This window comes from Chiroxiphia lanceolata, chromosome 14, assembly GCF_009829145.1.
Source record: "Chiroxiphia lanceolata isolate bChiLan1 chromosome 14, bChiLan1.pri, whole genome shotgun sequence".
In the NCBI taxonomy this organism is placed as follows: Eukaryota; Metazoa; Chordata; class Aves; order Passeriformes; family Pipridae; genus Chiroxiphia; species Chiroxiphia lanceolata.
The window spans coordinates 13,830,814-13,850,145 of NC_045650.1; the positions used below are offsets into that span (position 1 = coordinate 13,830,814).

The 19,332-nt window shown below is 49.1% G+C and overlaps 2 protein-coding genes across 3 annotated transcripts in view; one reads left to right on the forward strand and one right to left on the reverse strand.

The window, feature by feature from the left end:
* LOC116793890 (prefoldin subunit 3) overlaps nt 1-2,707 on the forward strand; it is a 41,065-nt gene extending 38,358 nt beyond the window's left edge. Inside the window, exons 26-27 of one of the 2 annotated variants that reach the window (XM_032702086.1) lie at nt 465-603; nt 1,498-2,685. In XM_032702086.1, the coding sequence (XP_032557977.1) occupies nt 465-603; nt 1,498-1,568 (210 nt within the window). In that variant the 3' untranslated portion in view covers nt 1,569-2,685. Of the gene's footprint in view, nt 1-464; nt 604-1,497 lie in introns of both variants that reach the window. The other variant, XM_032702084.1, reaches the window with a different exon arrangement.
* A 1,246-nt stretch (nt 2,708-3,953) lies between these two features.
* Nucleotides 3,954-11,954, reverse strand: RAB39B (RAB39B, member RAS oncogene family). Its single transcript, XM_032702087.1, has 2 exons — nt 11,703-11,954; nt 3,954-7,535 (listed from the first exon to the last, which is right to left on the reverse strand). Exons 1-2 carry the CDS (start codon nt 11,915-11,917, stop codon nt 7,109-7,111), a joined length of 642 nt encoding a protein of 213 aa, XP_032557978.1. The 5' UTR covers nt 11,918-11,954; the 3' UTR covers nt 3,954-7,108.
* Nucleotides 11,955-19,332: the final 7,378 nt, after the last annotated feature.

Consider the following 19,332-nt stretch of genomic DNA (forward strand, 5'->3'; position numbering starts at 1 on the left):
CTTAAATACCTGTAGTAGCTCTTGTTGCAGTGCCAGTGAGCTGTTTGTCAGTATTCCACACAGAGAGCCTGAGGTTAATCTTGAGTCCAACAAAAACTGTCTCTAGAGTTGTGTGGCACCTGAAAGGTGCTGCTGAGAAACACGAGGTGTCTCACTTTTCAGATATGGTGAGGGTGAGATGCTCATACCTAAAGGGCTGACTGTGATCCACAGAGAGAGAAATCCCTTCTGGCTTAGCTACGGGAAGAGAACTTCTTTAAGTCACACTAGGGGAGTTTATTACTCAGTCACTGAAGGGGTGGAGGCCTTGGATTCTGGCATTGCCTGTCCTGAGCCTTGTCTTGGCTTGTCAGGACAGTCTGTTTTTAATGTCATAAGTTATAAAAACCAGCCTAAAATAAGTTTGGCAAGCCTTAGTCCTTATAATGCAAGAGTAAGAGCTTTTATGAATCTTTCTTTTTTAGGCCAATGTGATGCTTGAATATGATATTGATGAAGCTCAGGCTCTGTTAGAGAAGAATTTGTCAACAGCCACGAGAAACCTCGATCTTCTAGAGGAAGACCTGGATTTTCTCAGAGATCAGTTCACCACTACAGAAGTCAGTATCCTTTTTGTTCCTTTGTGGGGGAGGAGGTGTATGTGAAAGCCAACATCCAGGTAACAACCAATGTCCTGATGTGTTTTTATCCTAGACTGGCTGCCCTTAAAATTCTGTAGCACCTGTGAACTTAACCTGTTCCAGCAGTGCAATGGAACGTTGTGTTTGCATGGCTGAGCTGAGGGTCAGTGTGTTGGAGGTAGCAAAGCTTGTGCTTGTGTCCCCATGAAACCTCCTGCAGTGGTTGCAACCCAGACTGACTCTGGGGTGAGTTAGAAATGTGAATTGGTGCTGTGGATTGATGTCCAAGTGGCCATTTCAGAGGAAGTGACTCTGACAAGCTCTCTGGAGCTTGTGAACGATGTTCTTTGGGCTGTTGCTCATCACACCCAGTGCAGCTGCCTCCAAGCTGCAGCAAGCCCGGGGCTGGCTTAGGCTGTGCTCAGCTTTTTTTAATGAGTGTAGCCATCAACTGAAGCATTAGATTTAGTAAATCAAGGCACAACTGCTTGTTCTTCCAAGTTGATACTTGGAAGCTAAGCTGTCTTAGTGCTGCAGGAGTTTTGGATGCCTGAAATAGGCAAAGGCAGCTGATAAGGGCAGGGTGACTGAAATCAGCAAAGAGTAGCTGTAAGTAAAACTAAAAATGTGTTTCTCTGCAATGTTTGGATATTGGTTCTTTAAGTACTGGTATAAATGCTGCAGTTACCAACAGTTACCAGTGTTCCTGCATGTTGAGGCTTCACACCAAGTCAGCCCTTTCATTAAGTGGTTTCTATATTGACTGTTACAAATAAGTGGCCAGCTCTATAACCTACTTTTCCCCTTTTTTAAAAATCTTTTTTTTTTTCCCTCTTTTCTGATTGCATGAGCTGTTTCCTTAATTCCACACCCTCAGATATGGCCAGAGTTTATAACTGGGACGTAAAGAGAAGAAACAAGCAGGACCCTTCCAAAAACAAAGCATAGTTTTGCCAATTTTAAATGTGGTATCGATTTCCAAATATTTTTTATTTAAACACCCCCAAACTTCATTCAGGACTGATTTACTTTCAGCATTTCGGTAAATGGTAAAATATATAAAAACTAATGGTGAGCACCATTTTATTTATTTGTAAACTCAAAATTTGGTTTCATGCATGCTTCATGAAAAGAATTATTTGAAAAAGCACCACACAGTCCAGCAAAGGACATAGTATTTTGATCAGACCAGTCTGTCATAAATAAATTTCTACCTGAAAGCCTGTCTGAAAAGCTGAGGGGCACGTGTGAAATGGAGCCTGACATTTTAGTGGGTTAAGGCTTTGCAGGGCTTTCGTCTCTGTGTACAGCTGATGGAGTTAACTTTGACTTGGGCTGGGAAGACGTGCAGCTGTTCTGGGAAACTGAACAAATAGAGTGGAGTCTTGGATTTTGTTTCAGTCAGTTGATGGGCAGCATCAGCCTGCAAAGCATTCCTGGATATCCGCTTTGGATAAACTCGTTTGTAGTAATTATGGGTTAGCTAACTGCCTGTTACTGAGCCCTCAGCACTTTACACACAGCAGTTTGTGATTTGTCCTCAGCAGTGGTAAATGGAGTGAGCAGCACAAACCATGTCAAGCCTGCAGGAGCTCTCACCTCCTTCTTCCTCATACCTGTGCACACGTTGCTTGTTCTGGCAAACACGTTGAACAAGGACACCCCAACACCGAGAGCCTGTGAGAGCCCCCATTTCCAACCCCTTAGCCCAGATGTCCAGTTCAAATGTCTGAGCACTCTCAGCCTCCCAGGTGGAAGCCTGTGTTAGATCGGGGTGGCTGACTGGAACGTGACCTCTGGTGTTACTCTTGGAGTATTTTCTTGGTCCTTCCGAAGCCTTGCAAGATTGTTGCCTTTTACCTCTGCAGTTTCTTTCTAAAACAAAATGCTCAGTGGTGATGTCAGTGGCTAATATTCACATTCTGTGACTGAGAGTACAGGTTTCACTGCAAAATAAATGCAAATGTTAACTGTTCGATCTTCATGTAAGAAACAATATACCTGTAAATTTTTTGTACTTTTATTTCATGATATTAAAATAGTAAAACTAAACAGTTGTGGCAAACAGCTGTTTTTGTGCATCTTTCTTTGTGTGAGAGTCATAAATCTGATGTGTGATCTTTTATAATGTTTCCCTCCCTTAATTGGGGCAGGGGGGAGGTGAAAAATTCCGTGTAAGCAGCAGACGTGAAAAGTGTGGCTGCTGGATCCTGGCATGAATGAAAGGGGGACTGTGAGTCAGCACATCTGAACTGGTAACTGAAAGCAAGTGATTTACCAGCACTCTTCCTGTCAGAGAGCTGCAGGGAAGGGCAGAGAGCAGGTAAACCCTTAGCACTGTCACCAGTAAGTACCTGGGCTGGGCTTCTCTGTACCTTCCCCCAGGCAATGCTGTTTGTTTCAGTATCTGTGGCTGCAGCAGAGAAACGTGGAGCTCTAATGGATTCTCCAACAGGCATCTGCTATGGCAGGGAGGATGAGGGGCTGGTCAGGCTGCTGCTTTCCCTTTTTTTTTTTTTAGCATCAGCAATGATGGAAAGGCAGCTGCAAACACGTCCTGATTTCTCTTACAATTTTCAGTTTGGATTAATGAGATCCCAGCAGGCTGAAGCGAGTTCCCTGCCTCGGGCTGGTCCTAAGGCAGCAATTGCCTGCCTTTGTTGTGCACAACAAAACGTCCAGTTCAGCATTTTTGCACAGCAAAAGCAGCAGTGAGCAAAATCAGCTGTGCCACTGCCAGGGACCTACTGCTGCATGTAAGGGGGGACTGGGTGACAGCCTTGGAGCTGAAATTGCTCCTGTGTTCAAAGGTGTGTTCATCCTGGCTGCAGGGGGATGGGAGATGGCTCTGGCCATCATAACTCAGGTTTTGGGGTTTGTGTGTTTGATATGAAGTAAAAGAAAAAACCCCAAACATCACAGACGAGACCCCAAGGTTCCCTATGACCAACTCTTTTCCAGGTCTGCTCTGGCCTGTGCTGTTGAGTCTTTGCTGCTCTGTGTAGGAGCAGCAGGTCAGGCAGGAGCTGTTGTAGCTGCTGTGCCCCCACTCCTGCCTGCTGCTGACCAGGCCTCCTAGAGGGGCCAAGGCTGGTTCAGCTGCAGCTGCAGGGAGCAGGGGGTGTCTGGGGATTGTTTCAGAATAGTTGGGCTGTCTTTTCCCAGCAAGGCAGAGGGCTGGTTCTGCAGAGCAAAGCAGGGGCCTGCAGAGAACAGTGAACAGCAGCTGTGAGGCACTGCCTGGGTTGGAGGCACAGAGTGGGACAGGGAGCAGCAGCTCACTCAGAGAGAATGGTGGGGAGGGATGGAAGGAAAAAAAAAAAACCACCAAAGTTTCTTTACAAGTTTTGAATTTCACATTATCACGTAGTAACCATTTTGCTAAATACAAGCATGTTTTCAGTCACAGACAGACAGCTAAATACAGCGTTATTTTCACATTTCATTACAGTGCATAACAAAGCGAGGACAGTGGATAGTAGGCTTTTATTCTGGAGGTTCTGAGCAAGTTCAGTCTAACATGCAGATTGTTTTTAACGTGTGGCAGAGACCACAGAAAGTTAGCTTTTTCTTTTTTTTTCTTTTTGTCCTAGAGTATAAGAGCTCCTGACCTTTATCCTGCGAAAGGTTATCACCTTCTGATACCTCGAAGTCCCTCTAAGTCAAAGCATTAAAACCAGTTGTTAGAAAAGAATTCTTAGCATATCCTATAAGTTCTTCATCTTAGAAAAAACATTCCAAATTTTGTACAGATGAATCTACATTTCCTATATTTTAATAAGCTGTCTAGAAAATGCAAGGAATTAGAAAAAGATGTAGATAATGATTTCTCTATCATTTAATATAACAATTTATTACCTCTAAGTAGTTAAGACTGTGTACATTTTCTTCTGTACTGTTCCTCTTTAGAATTGCGACACTTCAGTTTTTAAATTGCGGATTTACTCTGAAGGCCTGAATGTACTTACTGGCTTAGGCTTTCTGGAATTTCTCCCTGGGAGCAGTCAAGGGGAACGTCCAAAACCCATTAAATAAAATATTGGCTGTCTCATGAAAAGTGATCTTTCCCCTCTGGCCAGGTTCTCACACAGGGAATTATAGAATTTTACTATTGCTAAAATGTCATTTGATCCAAGTCCTGACTTACCCAGCTCCTTACTGCCCCTCATGTCACACACCAGCTCTGCCCCTGGGGCCGCTGCATCCCCATAACACACCTCATGACCAGCTGGCTCCTGAAAAGCCAAAGTGGCTGCTTGGTGGGTTTTCCATGAAGAAAATGACCCTTTGGTAGGTGTCTGTCCTTTCCTTTGTGAAAATGCAACTGACTGACCTGGTCTGAGCAAACCCCACACTCTGCCCGGGCATCAGCCAAGCTCCTGCAGCGCTCCCTGCATCCATCCTCTCCAGCTCTGCTCACCTACAAACAGATTTTGTAATGGGATTTTTTTATTTTTTTTTTTTTTAATCTTCAAGGAACTCAACTCGACCACAAGTGACTGTGCCTGGCATTCAGTGAGTATCAAACAAGGTGTTTGATACTTTCACAGTCTATACAAGCAGTGACAAGCTCACTGAAAAGCACCAGGCCATTGCTGCCCCCTCTCCTCCTTGCATTTGCTCCCTATTGCCCTCCCAGAAGGTGCAGTGTTGCTGCTCCCCTGCAGAGCCCAGGAACTGAAATTGTTCCTAGAACACTGAAAATAAAAGTGTTCAGGGTTTGGGTTGTTGGGTTGGGTTTGGGTTTTTTTCAGCTTCAATACAGAAACCACAGGTGTTTTTCTCAATGCAGACCCACCCATGTGCTGCTGCAAACTGTGAGAACAGGTTCAAAGGCAGAAACAGTCTGAACTCAACAGCAATCAAGACCCACACTTCTATAGATGGGGTAAATTAAAAAGCTGGAAAAAGTATTTTATTCTTCTCTACTCAGAGGCCTAAAATCAAACACTAGATGCTTCCTGTGGTTTTTACCTAATCCCCTCCTCTTGGCCACTGCAGTTTGGTGTATAAAGCTTGCAAACACGAGTAAAAAAGTCACTATAGTTTTTGTTTGTTTGCTCAATAGGCTGAACTTCCCTAGTTTGCTACAGGAGCACAGTCACCCTGCTGCACTTCAAAAGCTTGAGTTAAAACTTGGCAGAAGCAAAGCTTCTAAGTGGTGAATGGCATTCCCAGAAAACATCTGCCTTCATCCTGCCTTTGTAACACGGCTGCCATCCCATGATGGCCAACCTGAGATGGATCCTCTTTTGTCAAACTAAAACATGGAGGAAAACAAATTTTACTCTTGAGCATGTTTGTGGCTTTCTTTTCCACCTGCTCAGACACTCCTGCTGTGTGCTCCACCTTCCCAGTGCCAGTTCTCTTCCACAGAGGCCAAGAAAGAGACACCTCAACAGCAGAAAGTGCAGACGGAAGCTGTTGCTTTCCATGCTATTTAACTTCTTTAAAAGCAAATCTCACCTTTTAGAATGTCTGATGCACCTGAGTTAAGCTTTTCAAGTTTTTTATTTTGTTGGGTTTGTTCCTTTCCTCCCTCCTTTCCATTCCTCCCTGTGACCTGGTCAGTACAGAGCTGTTAATGAGACAGAAGCACTGGTGTGTCCCACCCCAGGCTGCAGCGCCCTGGCCTTAAGATACAAGACCTGAGGACATGGTTCTCTCTTTATGCTCTTGATCACTTAATTCTACTGGGAAGCCCTGAACCTGGGGTACTTTCAAGGTACTCACCTAGGCAGTAAATGCGTAAAAAAATGCATTGAATAATCACTACAGCAGCAGGAGTTGCCACTTAGACTCTTGGTTCAGCACAGCAAGAAAAGCACTACTGAGGAGGGGGATAATTTAAATTTTAATAACCAATCACATAACTACTGTTTTCCTCTTTTAAATCCCACAGAATATTCGTTGCTATCGAACTAGGTTCAAGAACATAAGAAAGGAAACTCAGATGTGTGCATACCATGTCAGTAAACTCTGCCTGTGGAACTGACCTTATGAGGAAATGGTATCTGCCTTTACACCTTCCTGGTGGTAATAAACAGCTGACACAAACAAAGATGTCCTCTTACCTTCTCTCTTTCTGCCCATTTGTCATACTACTGAAGTATCCATCCTGTGGCTTCAACACCCAACAGGGAGCTATGGATTTACTTAAAAGAGGACATGTACAGTACCCTGCCATGTGCCAGCCCATTCAGCTCTCTGTATACTCTCTCCTGTCTTGTGCAGCCCCTCATTTCTGCTTCCTGTCTCCTTACAACATCTACATGCACCCTCACTCACTCTGCTTCAGGTTTATAGCCCCCAGTACTGAAAGGTTATTTGGAACAGAACATTTCTTTCCGGGCTCTGTTCTGGTGTCCAAAACAATGTGGGAGGCTGTTCCCAACGGGAGTGTTGCTCTCCCCTCTGTCACACCGAGTTCGCTTAGTAAAGTACGTTTGGTTAGTAGAGTTCATCACCACTCGCCTCACTAGAGGAGCTCAGCACAAGCACCGCCTATCTGACTTCACCACTTCTTCTGAAGAGTGCACGACGTTTGGGACAAACCCGCTCTTTACCCCTTCCCATCCCTCCTGGATTGAAATGTCCCCCCTTTTAACCAGCTCGTATATATCCCGAGTCAGGTCAGTGAAGGCCTTCTCCACGTTAATGGCATCCCGAGCTGAGGTCTCAATGTACTTCATACCATAAGCAGCAGCCAGTTTCTCCGCCTCATGCCGGGTCACTTGCCGCTGCGTGTCAAGGTCACACTTGTGGCCCACCAAAACAAAGACAATCTGGTAGGGCTGGACGTGCACCTTGGTCTCCTCCAGCCACTCGTGGACGTTCTGGAAGGACCTGCGGTTTGTAATGTCAAAGAGGAGGAGTCCTCCCACCGAGTTCCTGTAGTAGGCTCTGGTGATGGACCTGCAAAGGAAGGAGCCACAACAAAGCGTTAAGTTACCGCTGTCTGAACATCTGTCCTTCAAGAAAGCAGCATTTCCACCACTCTGTCTACCCTGCAGAACACCGGGCAGAGAAGGACATTCAGGTAATGCCTTAGCACTTTTAGCTTGTGCTCTGTAGAGCTTGTCATTCAAAGAGACAATTTATCTTGGCTCTAAGATTTCACCCTTGGGTAACTGCCCCACTGATTTATTACAGCTCAGTTCAAAATCTCCACCACCTTTGGTCTAGTTTCTCTCACAGATCTCTCTATGGCCTTAGCTGTTGGGCTGAAGAGTCCTGTCCACTGCCATGTAAGTTCTCTGAATACCTCATCTAACCCATTGGTTTAGAAGGACTGCGACAAATTAAAGGATTCAACTGAAACCAAACACCCACTGTCTGACAGATACATAAAAGCAAGAGGTCAGAGATTTGGAAGGCAGGGTTGCAGCTCCCCTCCATACACCCAGGGCCTTGGCACAGGGACATCCACCCATCCCTACACTTTCTCACACTGCACCACTGGTCAAAGCTACAGTGCAGTGACAGGACACTGTTACTGTCACTGGCACTGACAGGAGCAGCTGGTCTGACCCCTCAAGAAACAGCAAAATGATACAACAGCTTCTGAGGAAAATCTGCACCACCATTGGTGGTGTTCCTGGCAAATACTGACAACATTAAACAGTCACCAGAAAGATCCTGGAACTGTGGGCTGAGAAATGGAGCCCATCTCCCTCAGCTCCTCCCAGCAGGGCCAGCCCAACACAGCCAGGAGTAGGGAATCAGCAAGCACAGGGTGAAGGAATGAAGCTGAGGCCATGAGCCTGAGCAGAGCTGCAGTTCAACAACTACTACACGTGGGAAAACCAAGAAGCTGAAAAATGGTGGTGTTTCTGCAAAGTCATGGATTTGATCTAAATCCAGAAGCAGTGATTGATTTCAGTCCCTGGAGAAATTCACATGTGGGCCTGAATTTTCCTTGCTGAAAAAATGTAGGCACTGCTGCATTTTTACCTTGCGACAAGTCCTTTTTTTGGCCATGAAAGAGTGTTGTTACCGGTTATTTGGTCCCGTAGTGTGTGTATCTGCCAAAGTCGCCCCAAGAAAGGATGAACTGGAGTTTTCAAGAATTGTTTTATCAACAGACATGCAGTAATGGGTGAAAATTCACAGAAACTGAAGTAAGCCAGGAGCAGGGGAAAAACCATAGTTGGCTGCGCTTGGATAATTTGTCCTCTCCAATTGTCTGGCTGAGGGACAACAGTCACTCTGCACATTTGGCACTGAGGGAATTAGATCTGCCTTTTGCTATCTAGCCAGCTGCAAACAGATATTGGCGCTTTGAATTCACCCCCACAGTCACAGGCATTTCTGCTTCTCCCTTGTGTTCCATGCCATCAGCCCTGGCTCCTCTGCCAGCATCAACAATGCCTCAGGTACTTCTGAAAGATGTGACAGGATCTAAGCTGAATGCTGCTTCGAGGTAAAACCAGGTGAAGGTCTCAGTGCCTTTTCTTAAAACATTTCCCACAGTTTTCCTTACCGATCTGCAGGCAGCAAAGAATATTGCCTGCTTGCTGCACGTCCCTTCCCAATTCCTTTCCAAGACTTCTATCTTCCCTCCTCCTGCCATGCTCACATGCTGGTGCAGAGCAGTACAGGGATTTGCACCTATTTTGGTCAAGTTTTAACATAAAGGCACTGTCTCTGCCTGGGAACTCTCCCCTCTTCTGCACCCACGATGGGGACTCGTACCCAGGTCTGTTTGTTGGAGTATTTCCCTCTCCAGCCAAGGGAGAGCTGCTGGCTGGAAGGAAACAGCCCTTCTGTAGGTGGCGGGACACAGTTCCAGGGAGCGAGAGCTGCACATGCTTTTGGTTTTGCTAGCATTACACAACATCATGTTTCAGACAAGGAAATCACAGTATCTGAGCAACAAGAGATGGGCAAACCCTGCTAAATCCATGAAGAGTTGTACCCTGCTCTTCTACAGCTCCAAAGAAGCCTCAGTGCTGCCCCAGGCAGCATGTTTTGGGGCTGGTCTGGCAAAATAGACTGGCACATGCTTAACTGTAACTCAAGCCCTGACTGCATGGAAATTGCTTCTAATTTATGGAGAGTGAAAGAGCTCACAACAGGGGGTCAGGAAGAGCAGAAATGTAGCACGGCTGCCTCTCAGAAAATGCCAAGGTGTCTTCAAAATAACTACAGTGGTTTCATCCTCATGGGGCAGCCCTTAAACTATGCAAAGCAGACTGGAAATGCTCAAATCTGAGAACTCTGTGAAAAAGTGGAGCTCATTCTTATGGATTTCCTTCTTAAGAAATTCCCTGTGCTATGACAAAAAAAGTTTAAGGGTTTTGGAGAGCACTTGCTCCATGGTGCTTCTTGCCTATGACCACAAGTCCAAGGGGCTTTGGCTTATTCCAGTAATAGCTAAATCTTGTCTTTGGCCAAGAAACATACCTTGCAGGAGGAGCCCAAGAGCTGCAGTCCTCATGGGACAGAATTTGCCACAGGGCTAATAGTGACTTGAGAGAGATAAACACAAACCAGACTTTTTGCCTGATTTTTTTCATATTTCAGAGTGCACCATAAAGGCACCTGTGTTTGCTCATTTCCCTCCAGCTTTTCACACCGGGAATCTCAGCCTGCACTTTGGCAAGGGCATTTCAAAGTTGCACAACGTGTTTTTTTATGCCATTGACCGTTCCTGCCCCTTGCACTCTTCCTGCCTGTGCTCACTGCTGCCCATCGCAGCAGTGCAGCTGCCCTTGCACTGAAGGTCGCCTGCTCATCATGCTGACAACCCCAGAGCCAGGCTGGGTCAGCCCCCAGCACCGAGGGTAAGCAGCCCCCAGGGCCCCCAACTTCCTAATGTGTAAAAGAAAGGAAAATGAAGCCACTCGACAGCTCTCACTCTTCACAGCAAAGGCAGAAACAGGCAACAGCATCCAGGTGTGTTTCCTACAGACCTCAGCCCAAGACCCAAAGCTGGAAGCTGATGCAACTGCAAGCTAAAGCACCTCCTCTCTCGGCAGAATAAAGCACCAGCTCCTCGCCTGCAAGGCTGCAAGGTAGCAGAGGAAAAACCTGTCAGTGGGTAAGGACCAACTACTGCACATCCTGGGCCAGGTGCCAGATGCGAGGGAAGGTGGTGAGAGGGGTGGGGGTAGGGGAGGTTTCATCTACTGAATGAAACCAAAACACTCCTCAGGCGAGTCATTACAGCACAGAAGTAGAAGCTCTGTGAAGCTGCACAAGGATGTGGAGCACAGAAAGTGCTCCCGAGGGGAGCAGGATGAAAGAGCGGATGAGGGTTAAAGACGCATGAAAAATACAAGCCAACAGGAGGCCAGGAGCTGCGGGTACACTCACAGCCTTCCAAATGAGCACTGTCTGAGCAGCATGTGTCCCACGGCACCAGCCTCTCTTTAGCTGGGGCCGAGCCTGCTCCAACCATGGCCGCTGTTTTTATCCCACAGTTCTGTGAGAAACTTGGCACGGTCCCACATGCTGCCTTTATCTTTCCCCATCGAGATCTCGTTACTGTTGCCTAACCTCCCAAACTGCCTCTGCCCGTGCAGCGCTCGGCCTGGCACTCTCCAGAAAGCACCTGTCATCCCTGCACAGCCACAGCCAAGCGTTTGTCCCGACCTTTCTCTGTCCTACGGAGAGCTGAGCTCTGCTGTCGCTGCAGAGCATCAAACCACATATATTCCACTGCGTTTAGCGAGCATCAGCGTAAGGGTTCGGCTGTGAAACATCCTGGTCACTGCCTCCGCACCGGCGGGGAGCAGGCGCCTTCCCTGCCGGCCGCATCCGCCGATGCGCGGACACCTCCCGGCCGGTGAAACGCGGCCCCAGCGCTGCCTCGGGCCTCGTCCCCCTCCCCAGCGAGACCCACAACCTGCGCATCCCGCACACCTGCGCACCCTGCACGCGGCCATCTGGGGGGACACACGGATCCCAGGGACACACGAAACGGGAGGTATGGGGGGCACAAAAGGTGCCAATTTGACTCTTCTTTGTCTCATTCCCAAACGCCTCACCCGGCTGCGCCACCCCCCCGCAGATACCACCACCCCCCCCGGCCAAGCCGGGCCCGGCCCGCAGCCCCCGGCCCCGCGCCGCGGGTCTCACCGGAACCGCTCCTGCCCGGCCGTGTCCCAGATCTGCAGCTTGATCCTCTTGCCAGGCTCGATCTCCACCAGCCTGGAGAAGAAATCCACGCCCACGGTGGGGTCGGAGATCTGGGCGAAGCGCCCCTCGGTGAAGCGGCGGATGAGGCAGGACTTGCCCACGGTGGAGTCGCCGATGACGATCAGGCGGAACTGGTATAGCCAGATCGCCTCCATCCTGCAGCCGCCGGCCCCTCAGCGCCCGCCCGCCGCCGCGCCGCCCATGCCCGGCCCGCGGGCCCGGGGGCGGCCGCGGCCGCGCCGCTCAGGCGGGGCCCATGGCGGGCGGCGCTGGCCCGGCCTGGCCCGGCTGCCGCGGCCCCGTCACCACCGGCGCATCCCCCCGAGCCCGGGCTCCACCGCCTCAGCGCTGCGAGCACCGCGGGGCCCTCCCGGCAGCGGCGCTGGGGCCCGGCCGCGGGTCGCTCCCCCCGCTGCCGCTCAGCCCGCGCTCGCCCCGCCGCTCGCCGCCGGTGCCGGGATGCGGGGTGAGGGATGCGGGATGCGGGGTGAGGGATGCGGGATGCGGGGCGCGCTGCGATGCAATGGCGGCCGCGCTGTTACCGCACTGCCGGGAGGAGCCGCCACCCTCGGAACGCGGCGGTGCGGGAGCCGCGCGGGGGCGGGGCGGGGCGGGACCGTGCGGGGCGGCGGGGGCGGCCGGGAGTGAAGGGATTGCCGCTGGCTGAGGGACCGGGAGGGAAGGGATGCCCGCTGGCTGGGGGACCGGGAGGGAAGGGATTGCCGCTGGCTGAGGGACCGGGAGGGAAGGGATGCCCGGTGGCTGCGGGGGACGCGGGCCCGAGGGGAGCTGTGCTGAGCCCAGGGCCGGGGGAGCTGGGGGCTGGCGGACCCCCAAGCGAAGGGGCGCAGGCCAAGGCTCACCTTCCTCAGCGCTTCCCCAAGGGGAGGGGTGCGCAACACCTTTCTCTGTTTTAAACCCGAGTCTCGTTTCTGGAGAGTTTCAGGCTCCTCGCTCCTTCCTTGCCATTGAAATCTACCGGAGGAGCCCAAGTGCTCCTGGCACTTCTGGAGAGCCTCTGCACCGCCCCAGGGCCACCTGCAATGAGCGAGCCTGGTCTGGGAAGGGACAATGGTAAAAGGAAGGCGTCTTACTCATGAAACCCAGCATATCCATATGCACACACATACGTTTGTGTCTGTGTATATATATATATATATATATATATATATATATATATATATATATATATATATTTATCTATAGTGGAAGTAAATATGATGTGTGTACGGTCTCAAAAATTAATACAGCCGTTAAATACCACAGACCTTAAACTCATTTCCCCTCGCTTTGCTTGAGCAGGATCTTGGCTCCACAGAGTGCAGCACAGTGTTCAGGAACCCGAGTGGCAGAGAATGTCCCACAGTATTCCCACAGATACCTTGGACTGTAAGCTCCAGTTTTGACCAGGCTGTCCCACATGGACAGTGTCACACATCACCATGGCAGCACATGGGCACTCTCACCTGGCTCCGTGGGACACGGCTGAGTTTGAGTGCCTATGTGTTCAGCACTTGCCAGAGAAGAGTTTTGATCTCTGGAAGGGAAAATGAACATGTATATCATTAAAAATAGTGACTAAAATGTGTGTATTCAGACAAACATAAAAACAGGAGGAATATATTTTTAAAACTTACGAATGCATTGGTGTTTTCTTTAAATAAAGATGGTTTCATTAAGAGCTTCTCCTGCATGACCACTATTAAAATAAACACATCCACAGTGGATATTATATTCATTAGATCTTCAGAAAAGGACATTTATATAGGTACAAGATAGTTAGCCACCTTGCAAATTGGACTAGGACATTAGACAGACCATTTCTAGTCTTGAGGAATAAATGGCAAGGAACTTTTTCAATATCCTTTGAAATATAATCTATTTATTAAAAAATAATAACCCCAAATTATCCTATTTTAATGTACCTTGGGATAGGAAAGAAAATGGATGAAGCAATCTGCACAGCGACAGAAACAGTGAAACAGAAAAATATTAAACCTATAAATCCAAGTTAGCCGTACATTAACCAGTGACTCATTGCCAGCGAGGCTTTGTGGGATCTCGTGCACTTTACCGAGTGATTTCTGAGTACTTGATGCCCATTAGTTGAAGCCCACAACGAATTGTGGTTTCTCTTCACTGTCTTTCTCTTCTCCCTGTGTATTCTCACACACAGTTGCTCCATTCCCTTTCTTCCATGGGTCTGACCGTGCTCAAGCACAAGGCACTCAAGAGCAGCCTGTGAATCACCCACCAGGGGCATCTCTGGGAGCATCTCAAGGCACAGGTGCCTGTGGACATTTCCCAGCAGCAGCCTGAGCTCCACGGGGGAGCAGCCAGAGCGCCCTGACTTGCACGGCTGTGCGGAGCTGAGGAGATCACCCAGGGGTGTGCTGGTGCCCAGCAGGTCCTGTCGTAGCTAGAGGAATTCCTGGAGCGCCAGGGACCTGCCTCCCCCAGCCAGTGGACCCGCAGGATCCCGTGATGCAGATATTATGTTCATCTTCTCTGAGCACATGCACAGAGATGAGCACCCGCTGCGTGACTCGGCAGCCACCGTACTAATTAGCAGGAGTGAGAAGGCAGGAGCAAATGAAATCCTGGGAGAGCCTTTGTGCTGGTACCATTTTAGGAAATGAAAAATCTGGTGTCTGAGAGACAGTAACCTAGATTTGATGGAAAAGCAGGTTTGTTGGCTGAGGACAGGACAGCGGGTGCCGGTGAGATGCTGTGGGAGTGTGAGTGCTGATGGCAACACTCGGAGCAGCCTCCTGGGCTGTCGGCAGCCCCAGACTAAAGGCAACCCTTCAGTGCTCCTTCCCGTGGGTCTGGGGGCAATTCCAGAGAAAACCCTTTGTCCTCAGAGCTTCTAGTGCTGGAGAGAGCTGCCTGAGACCCACCTGAGCACAGGTGAGGGCACGGCTGAACCCAGAGCTCTTGCATTTGCTGGCAGCACTTGTGGGACTCCACAAACAGGGTCCAACCCAGCAGCCAGTGCTGCCTTGGGAGCCTCAGGGGAGCTCCCATGCAGGCAGTGCTGCCCTACACCCTGCACTGCCTAGAGCCAGACATGGGTTAAAGCCCTGCCCAAGGGCACTGTGCACACCTCTACGTGCAGCTCCTGCTCAAGGTGATGAACATCCACACATCAGCCACTGGAGTGGGTATTTCTTATTTAGTAAATTTATTTTAAGGCAGAAAAGCTCGGACAAAATGCGGTGAGGGCTGGGGAATTACTCCTTTTCTAACCTGTGCTGCCTGTAATCTCTACCCCAGAGGGATTATGTTAACCCTCTTTTAGCCCTAACCTAATGATGAAGCCCTAACCAGATACTCGGGCTTTTGTAAGCCCAGTTCCTCAGGCTGGTGGGTGGTGATTGCTGTGCATGCTCCAAAGGCAAGAAGCCCACATTAAGGGCCTGGCACTAGCCTCAGCAGTCCCGATGGCTGGGGTGGGATGGTATCAAGGCAGACAGCTCCTCTAAACAGGTTGCCATTCAGTTGTAGCTTAGTTTTTCTCCCCAGCCAGCCAGTGCCCTTTGCACACTGGCAGCTGGAGGCTGAAGCCATCCAAGCCCTAGGCAGCACTATGAGGAGCAGAGTGCATCAGCACTGCACACACCATGCAATTTTAATGCCCTTTCAGTTTCCAAGGATACAAAAAACAATCAATGAGACACAATCCCTCGCTGCAGGGCTGCTGCACAGGAGTTGTGCCTGTGCCCCAGCCTGGAACAGCACAGCAATCTCAACACTCTGGGGAACTGGAGCACCCAAACCCACAGGCTGTCACCCCCAACCCTCCCAGATATTACATCCCAGCCCACTCCCAATGGGGCTGCTCATTGTTGCAGAGATAAACTGCATCCAAGCAGAGCCCTGAATGCATACACAGCCACACAGGCCAGAGACCAGTTACTGAAAACAGTCACGGGCCACACAGCAGGATGACAGGAGTGCTGGGAGCAGGGCTGGGTAACCACACAGAGCAAACAATTTATTAGCTAGTTCCAAAAAACATCCCTGTTAAATTAGGCCTGTCCAGATGTGACATAGAGACAGATTACACTGTTGACAGGGATGTGATTGCACTCGTGACCTACTAGCTGATCTGTGCTGCTGTAAAACCCAGGACAGAGGGAAGGCATTAAGAGAATTAGTGTTTATTATTTATATGATGCCCACAGTCAGTCAGGGTGGTGCAGACAAGCGTAAAGCCAAGGGCGCCACACGGTGCTCTGGAACTGACAGCCCAGCTGACAGCAAGCACTGGGAGCGTAATTTAGGACTTTGTGACAAAGTGACAGCCTTAGAGCCTCCAACAGCAGTAGCAGGAGGGGAGTGTGGGCAGGGCTGAATGCCAGGAGGCACATGGTGATGCTTCTGTCCCACCTTGGCTTTTAGCTGGGCTAAAGTGCCTTTTGTAGTGGTGGAGTTCTGTGACAGAGTGGCAGCCTCTGTCCCTGGGAAACCTGTGTAACCTCCCTCCCCAGACACCAGCCTGTCAGCAAAATGCTTCTAGTGCTCAAGGGAGTGAGTACTGCACACCAAGGCAGTTCCAGCTGTGCTGGCTGGGGCTCCAGGGGTGACATCCTGCAGAGGTACCACTGGTTCCCCAGTGTGACACTGGGATCAAAACAAAAGCAGTAAAGCAGACACAGGCTTGATAAAGAGTCATGGCTAAGTGATGCTGGCCATCCCATTAATGGGCCCCCATCAATATAGGAACCCATTACCTAAATGGCTCTCCTACTCTAGGTGCCCAGGCACCTTCTGTACTCAGCTGAGAGAGGCAGGAACATCTTGAGAGCTATTTATCCCACTCAGCTTGATGGGAGGAACCATCCTCTACCACTGCTGCTCTCTCCCTTGGCTGTAGAGGAACAAAGGGCCCAGAACAGAGCAGCTGCCCGACCTCTGACAGATGGAATTGCCCCACTGCCTGAGCAGGAGGCTCTGCCTCCTCACAAGGAGCTTAACAATGCCACAGAGACAGGGCTGCAAAGCCAGCCAGGATCCATGTCACTGGGAGAATGTGAAAGAGACACAAATGCAGAGAAACTTCAGAAAAAAACAGAGAAGCCTCTTGAGTCAACAGCAGTGCTCTAGGGCAGTGTTAGCATTTATTCTGCAGCCAGAAAGGACAGGGAAGATTAAACTCTCATACAGTGTGATCCTCATGGGTGGACGTGCACAGAGGATAAGGTTGCATCCCTGCAAGTGGCAGAGCCACCCTCTGGTGCCACTCAGCATCCACATGACACAGCCTCCAGCCCCAGTGGCTGGCGCATGCAAGCAGGTCAGCTGGGTTTTCTGAAGAGACATAAAACATTGGCCAAACATCTCCCTGTGACAATAAATTAAACGTCAGCTCATTGCCATGGGATGGCTCGCTCCAGATGCAGCTCCCAGTGTCCTATTTCAGATTACAATCACACTAAAATGGTTGTGGGTTGGCTGATCAGAAAAGGGGGGCTCCCATCAAGAGATCATTATATCTGCCTGAGTCTGCCTGAATCCAAGCACAAACCCTCCACTGGGAATATTATGTCTTTGTAGCTGTTCTTCCCAGGAAGGGAACAGGATCTGCTTAGAGCAAATAGAAGCTATTACAATCAGGATAAATTAGTAATGGTGAGTGGGAGAGAGAGAGGAGGGAAGGAAAAGAGGTTATTGTGATTTTTCTTGCTACAGAGGAGTTGTCTGAGCTACTTATACTGCCAGAAAACAGCTCCCTGGCTTCCCCTCTGAGTCCAGAGCTCAGACTGGAACTACTTTGAATTGCTAACTACTAGCAGGATGGTATTATGGGTTGTTAGATGCATGAAATCTGATTTCTGTTCCTATTGGTAGCGCCTCAAGTTTAGCAGCAGCATAGGCAGGTCTGTAGAGAAAAGGCAAAATATCCTTGCAGTTGTTCTTTTCAACACCAGTAAACACGTGCCTTTTTATCAGAAGCTGCAACACCTGTTGAGGATCTTGTAAGGTGCTGCACGAGGTAGGACTGTGGCTCTGTGGTGTTGAATGTTTTTCATTTTGGAAAATACAAGATGCCAAGTAACCCTGACTGCAGTCCTGGAAAAAAAGGAAAACTGACACGTAGAAATGCTTTCATGCTCAGGACTCCTTCTGTTCCTCCTAAAACAACTTATTAAAGCAGGGCTGGTTTAGGTAGTTTGGGTCTACAAAAGAGGCTGAATTGCCACAGCTCAGAGGCAAGTTCAGCCATAATATGATTTTACAGCATTTTAAAAAGCAAATATCTGCCTGCTTAAGTGAGTACCTATTTCAGGTCACTTGCAGGGCAATGACTGTACCACCACCAGCCCCCTTCCAGCAGAAATGTTAACTGGAGCCCTCCATCATGAACCTGGTGTGACCAGCAAACTTGGCAAGCTCAGACCCTGCTCCTGTTTGTGTTTTTCCACTCTTTCTAGGATGTTGCTGCCTGCTGACAGCTTCACCCTTCATTCAGATTTTACTATCTGATATGAGGCGTTTAAGTTGACTGAATGGGAAGTTAATGCAAAACAAAAAGGAGCTTAGGCTGGAACTCCTGTAGGGCTCCTGAAGGGTATGCTTCCAGCCCTCCATCATGCCCATCCCTTTCTCAGAAGAGATCTGTTATGAACCATTAATAGTAATTTCTCCATGGGCCTCCTGGAGACAAACACCTGGTTTTTGCACCCTCTAACCAACCAACCAACCAACCAACGTGTTCACAAGCGTGGGTGAAGATGGCAAACAAAAAAAGAGGGAATAGCCACTCTGGAGATGCCCAGTTGCTGAAACCTCATTGCTCCAAACAAGCCACCTCCTAATCACAACAGGCCAGGAGCTGGTACTGCTGTGCCAAAACACACTCGGAGTCATCCCAGAGCCCCACAGACTTCAGCCTGGGAGAGCTGCTCCTCGTGGCAGAGCCACCAGCACAAGAAGCCTCCCAAAAAGCAGCCCCTGGGATGAAGTAACTTCTCCTGGCTGACCCCACAGGAAGGGACTTCTGTTTGAGGGGCTCTCCAGAGGTCAGTAGGACGCAGGGCTCCAGCATCACGTACCTTACACGTCTTTGCCAGCATTGCTCTTCCATAGGTCTTTACAGGGAGCTTCCCAATTCCTCCTGACAACCTTTGTGACAGCACTCAGAGGGACATCTCCTCCTGGGCATCCATTTTAACACCTGAGGGGTGCAAAGTAAGCAGGTGGAAAAGAAAGAGGATTAATCCATGAAAAATACAGAAGTACAAATCAGCCAACTAAAACAAATGATCAAACCTGGTGCTGAATATGCTCACACTCAGTTATCGGGATCAGAAGTGTGTTTGTTTATTCAGTTTTTGATACACCAGTCTATTGGATACATCATTTGACTTAACAAGCCTGCAAAAATACAGCATTTCTTAGTTCAGCAGATTGCATTATTATATGGGTTTATTTAGCCAGTATCATTTTATCTCCAAATCTCTGCAGTACTTAAATTTTTTTCCTGTCTTGGTGAAGGATAAAGCTAGGCAAATATTTAGTAATGGATAATTAATTCCACCACTACTTTTCCATCTCCTCTGAGACA

Excerpts from the sequence above, each read along its gene's own strand:
- RAB39B (XM_032702087.1), bottom strand. The coding sequence starts at position 11,917 with ATGGAGGCGATCTGGCTATACCAGTTCCGCCTGATCGTCATCGGCGAC. Across the intron at positions 7,536-11,702 it reads GCCGGGCAGGAGCGGTTCCG|GTCCATCACCAGAGCCTACT; the intron begins GTGAGACCCGCG and ends CTTCCTTTGCAG.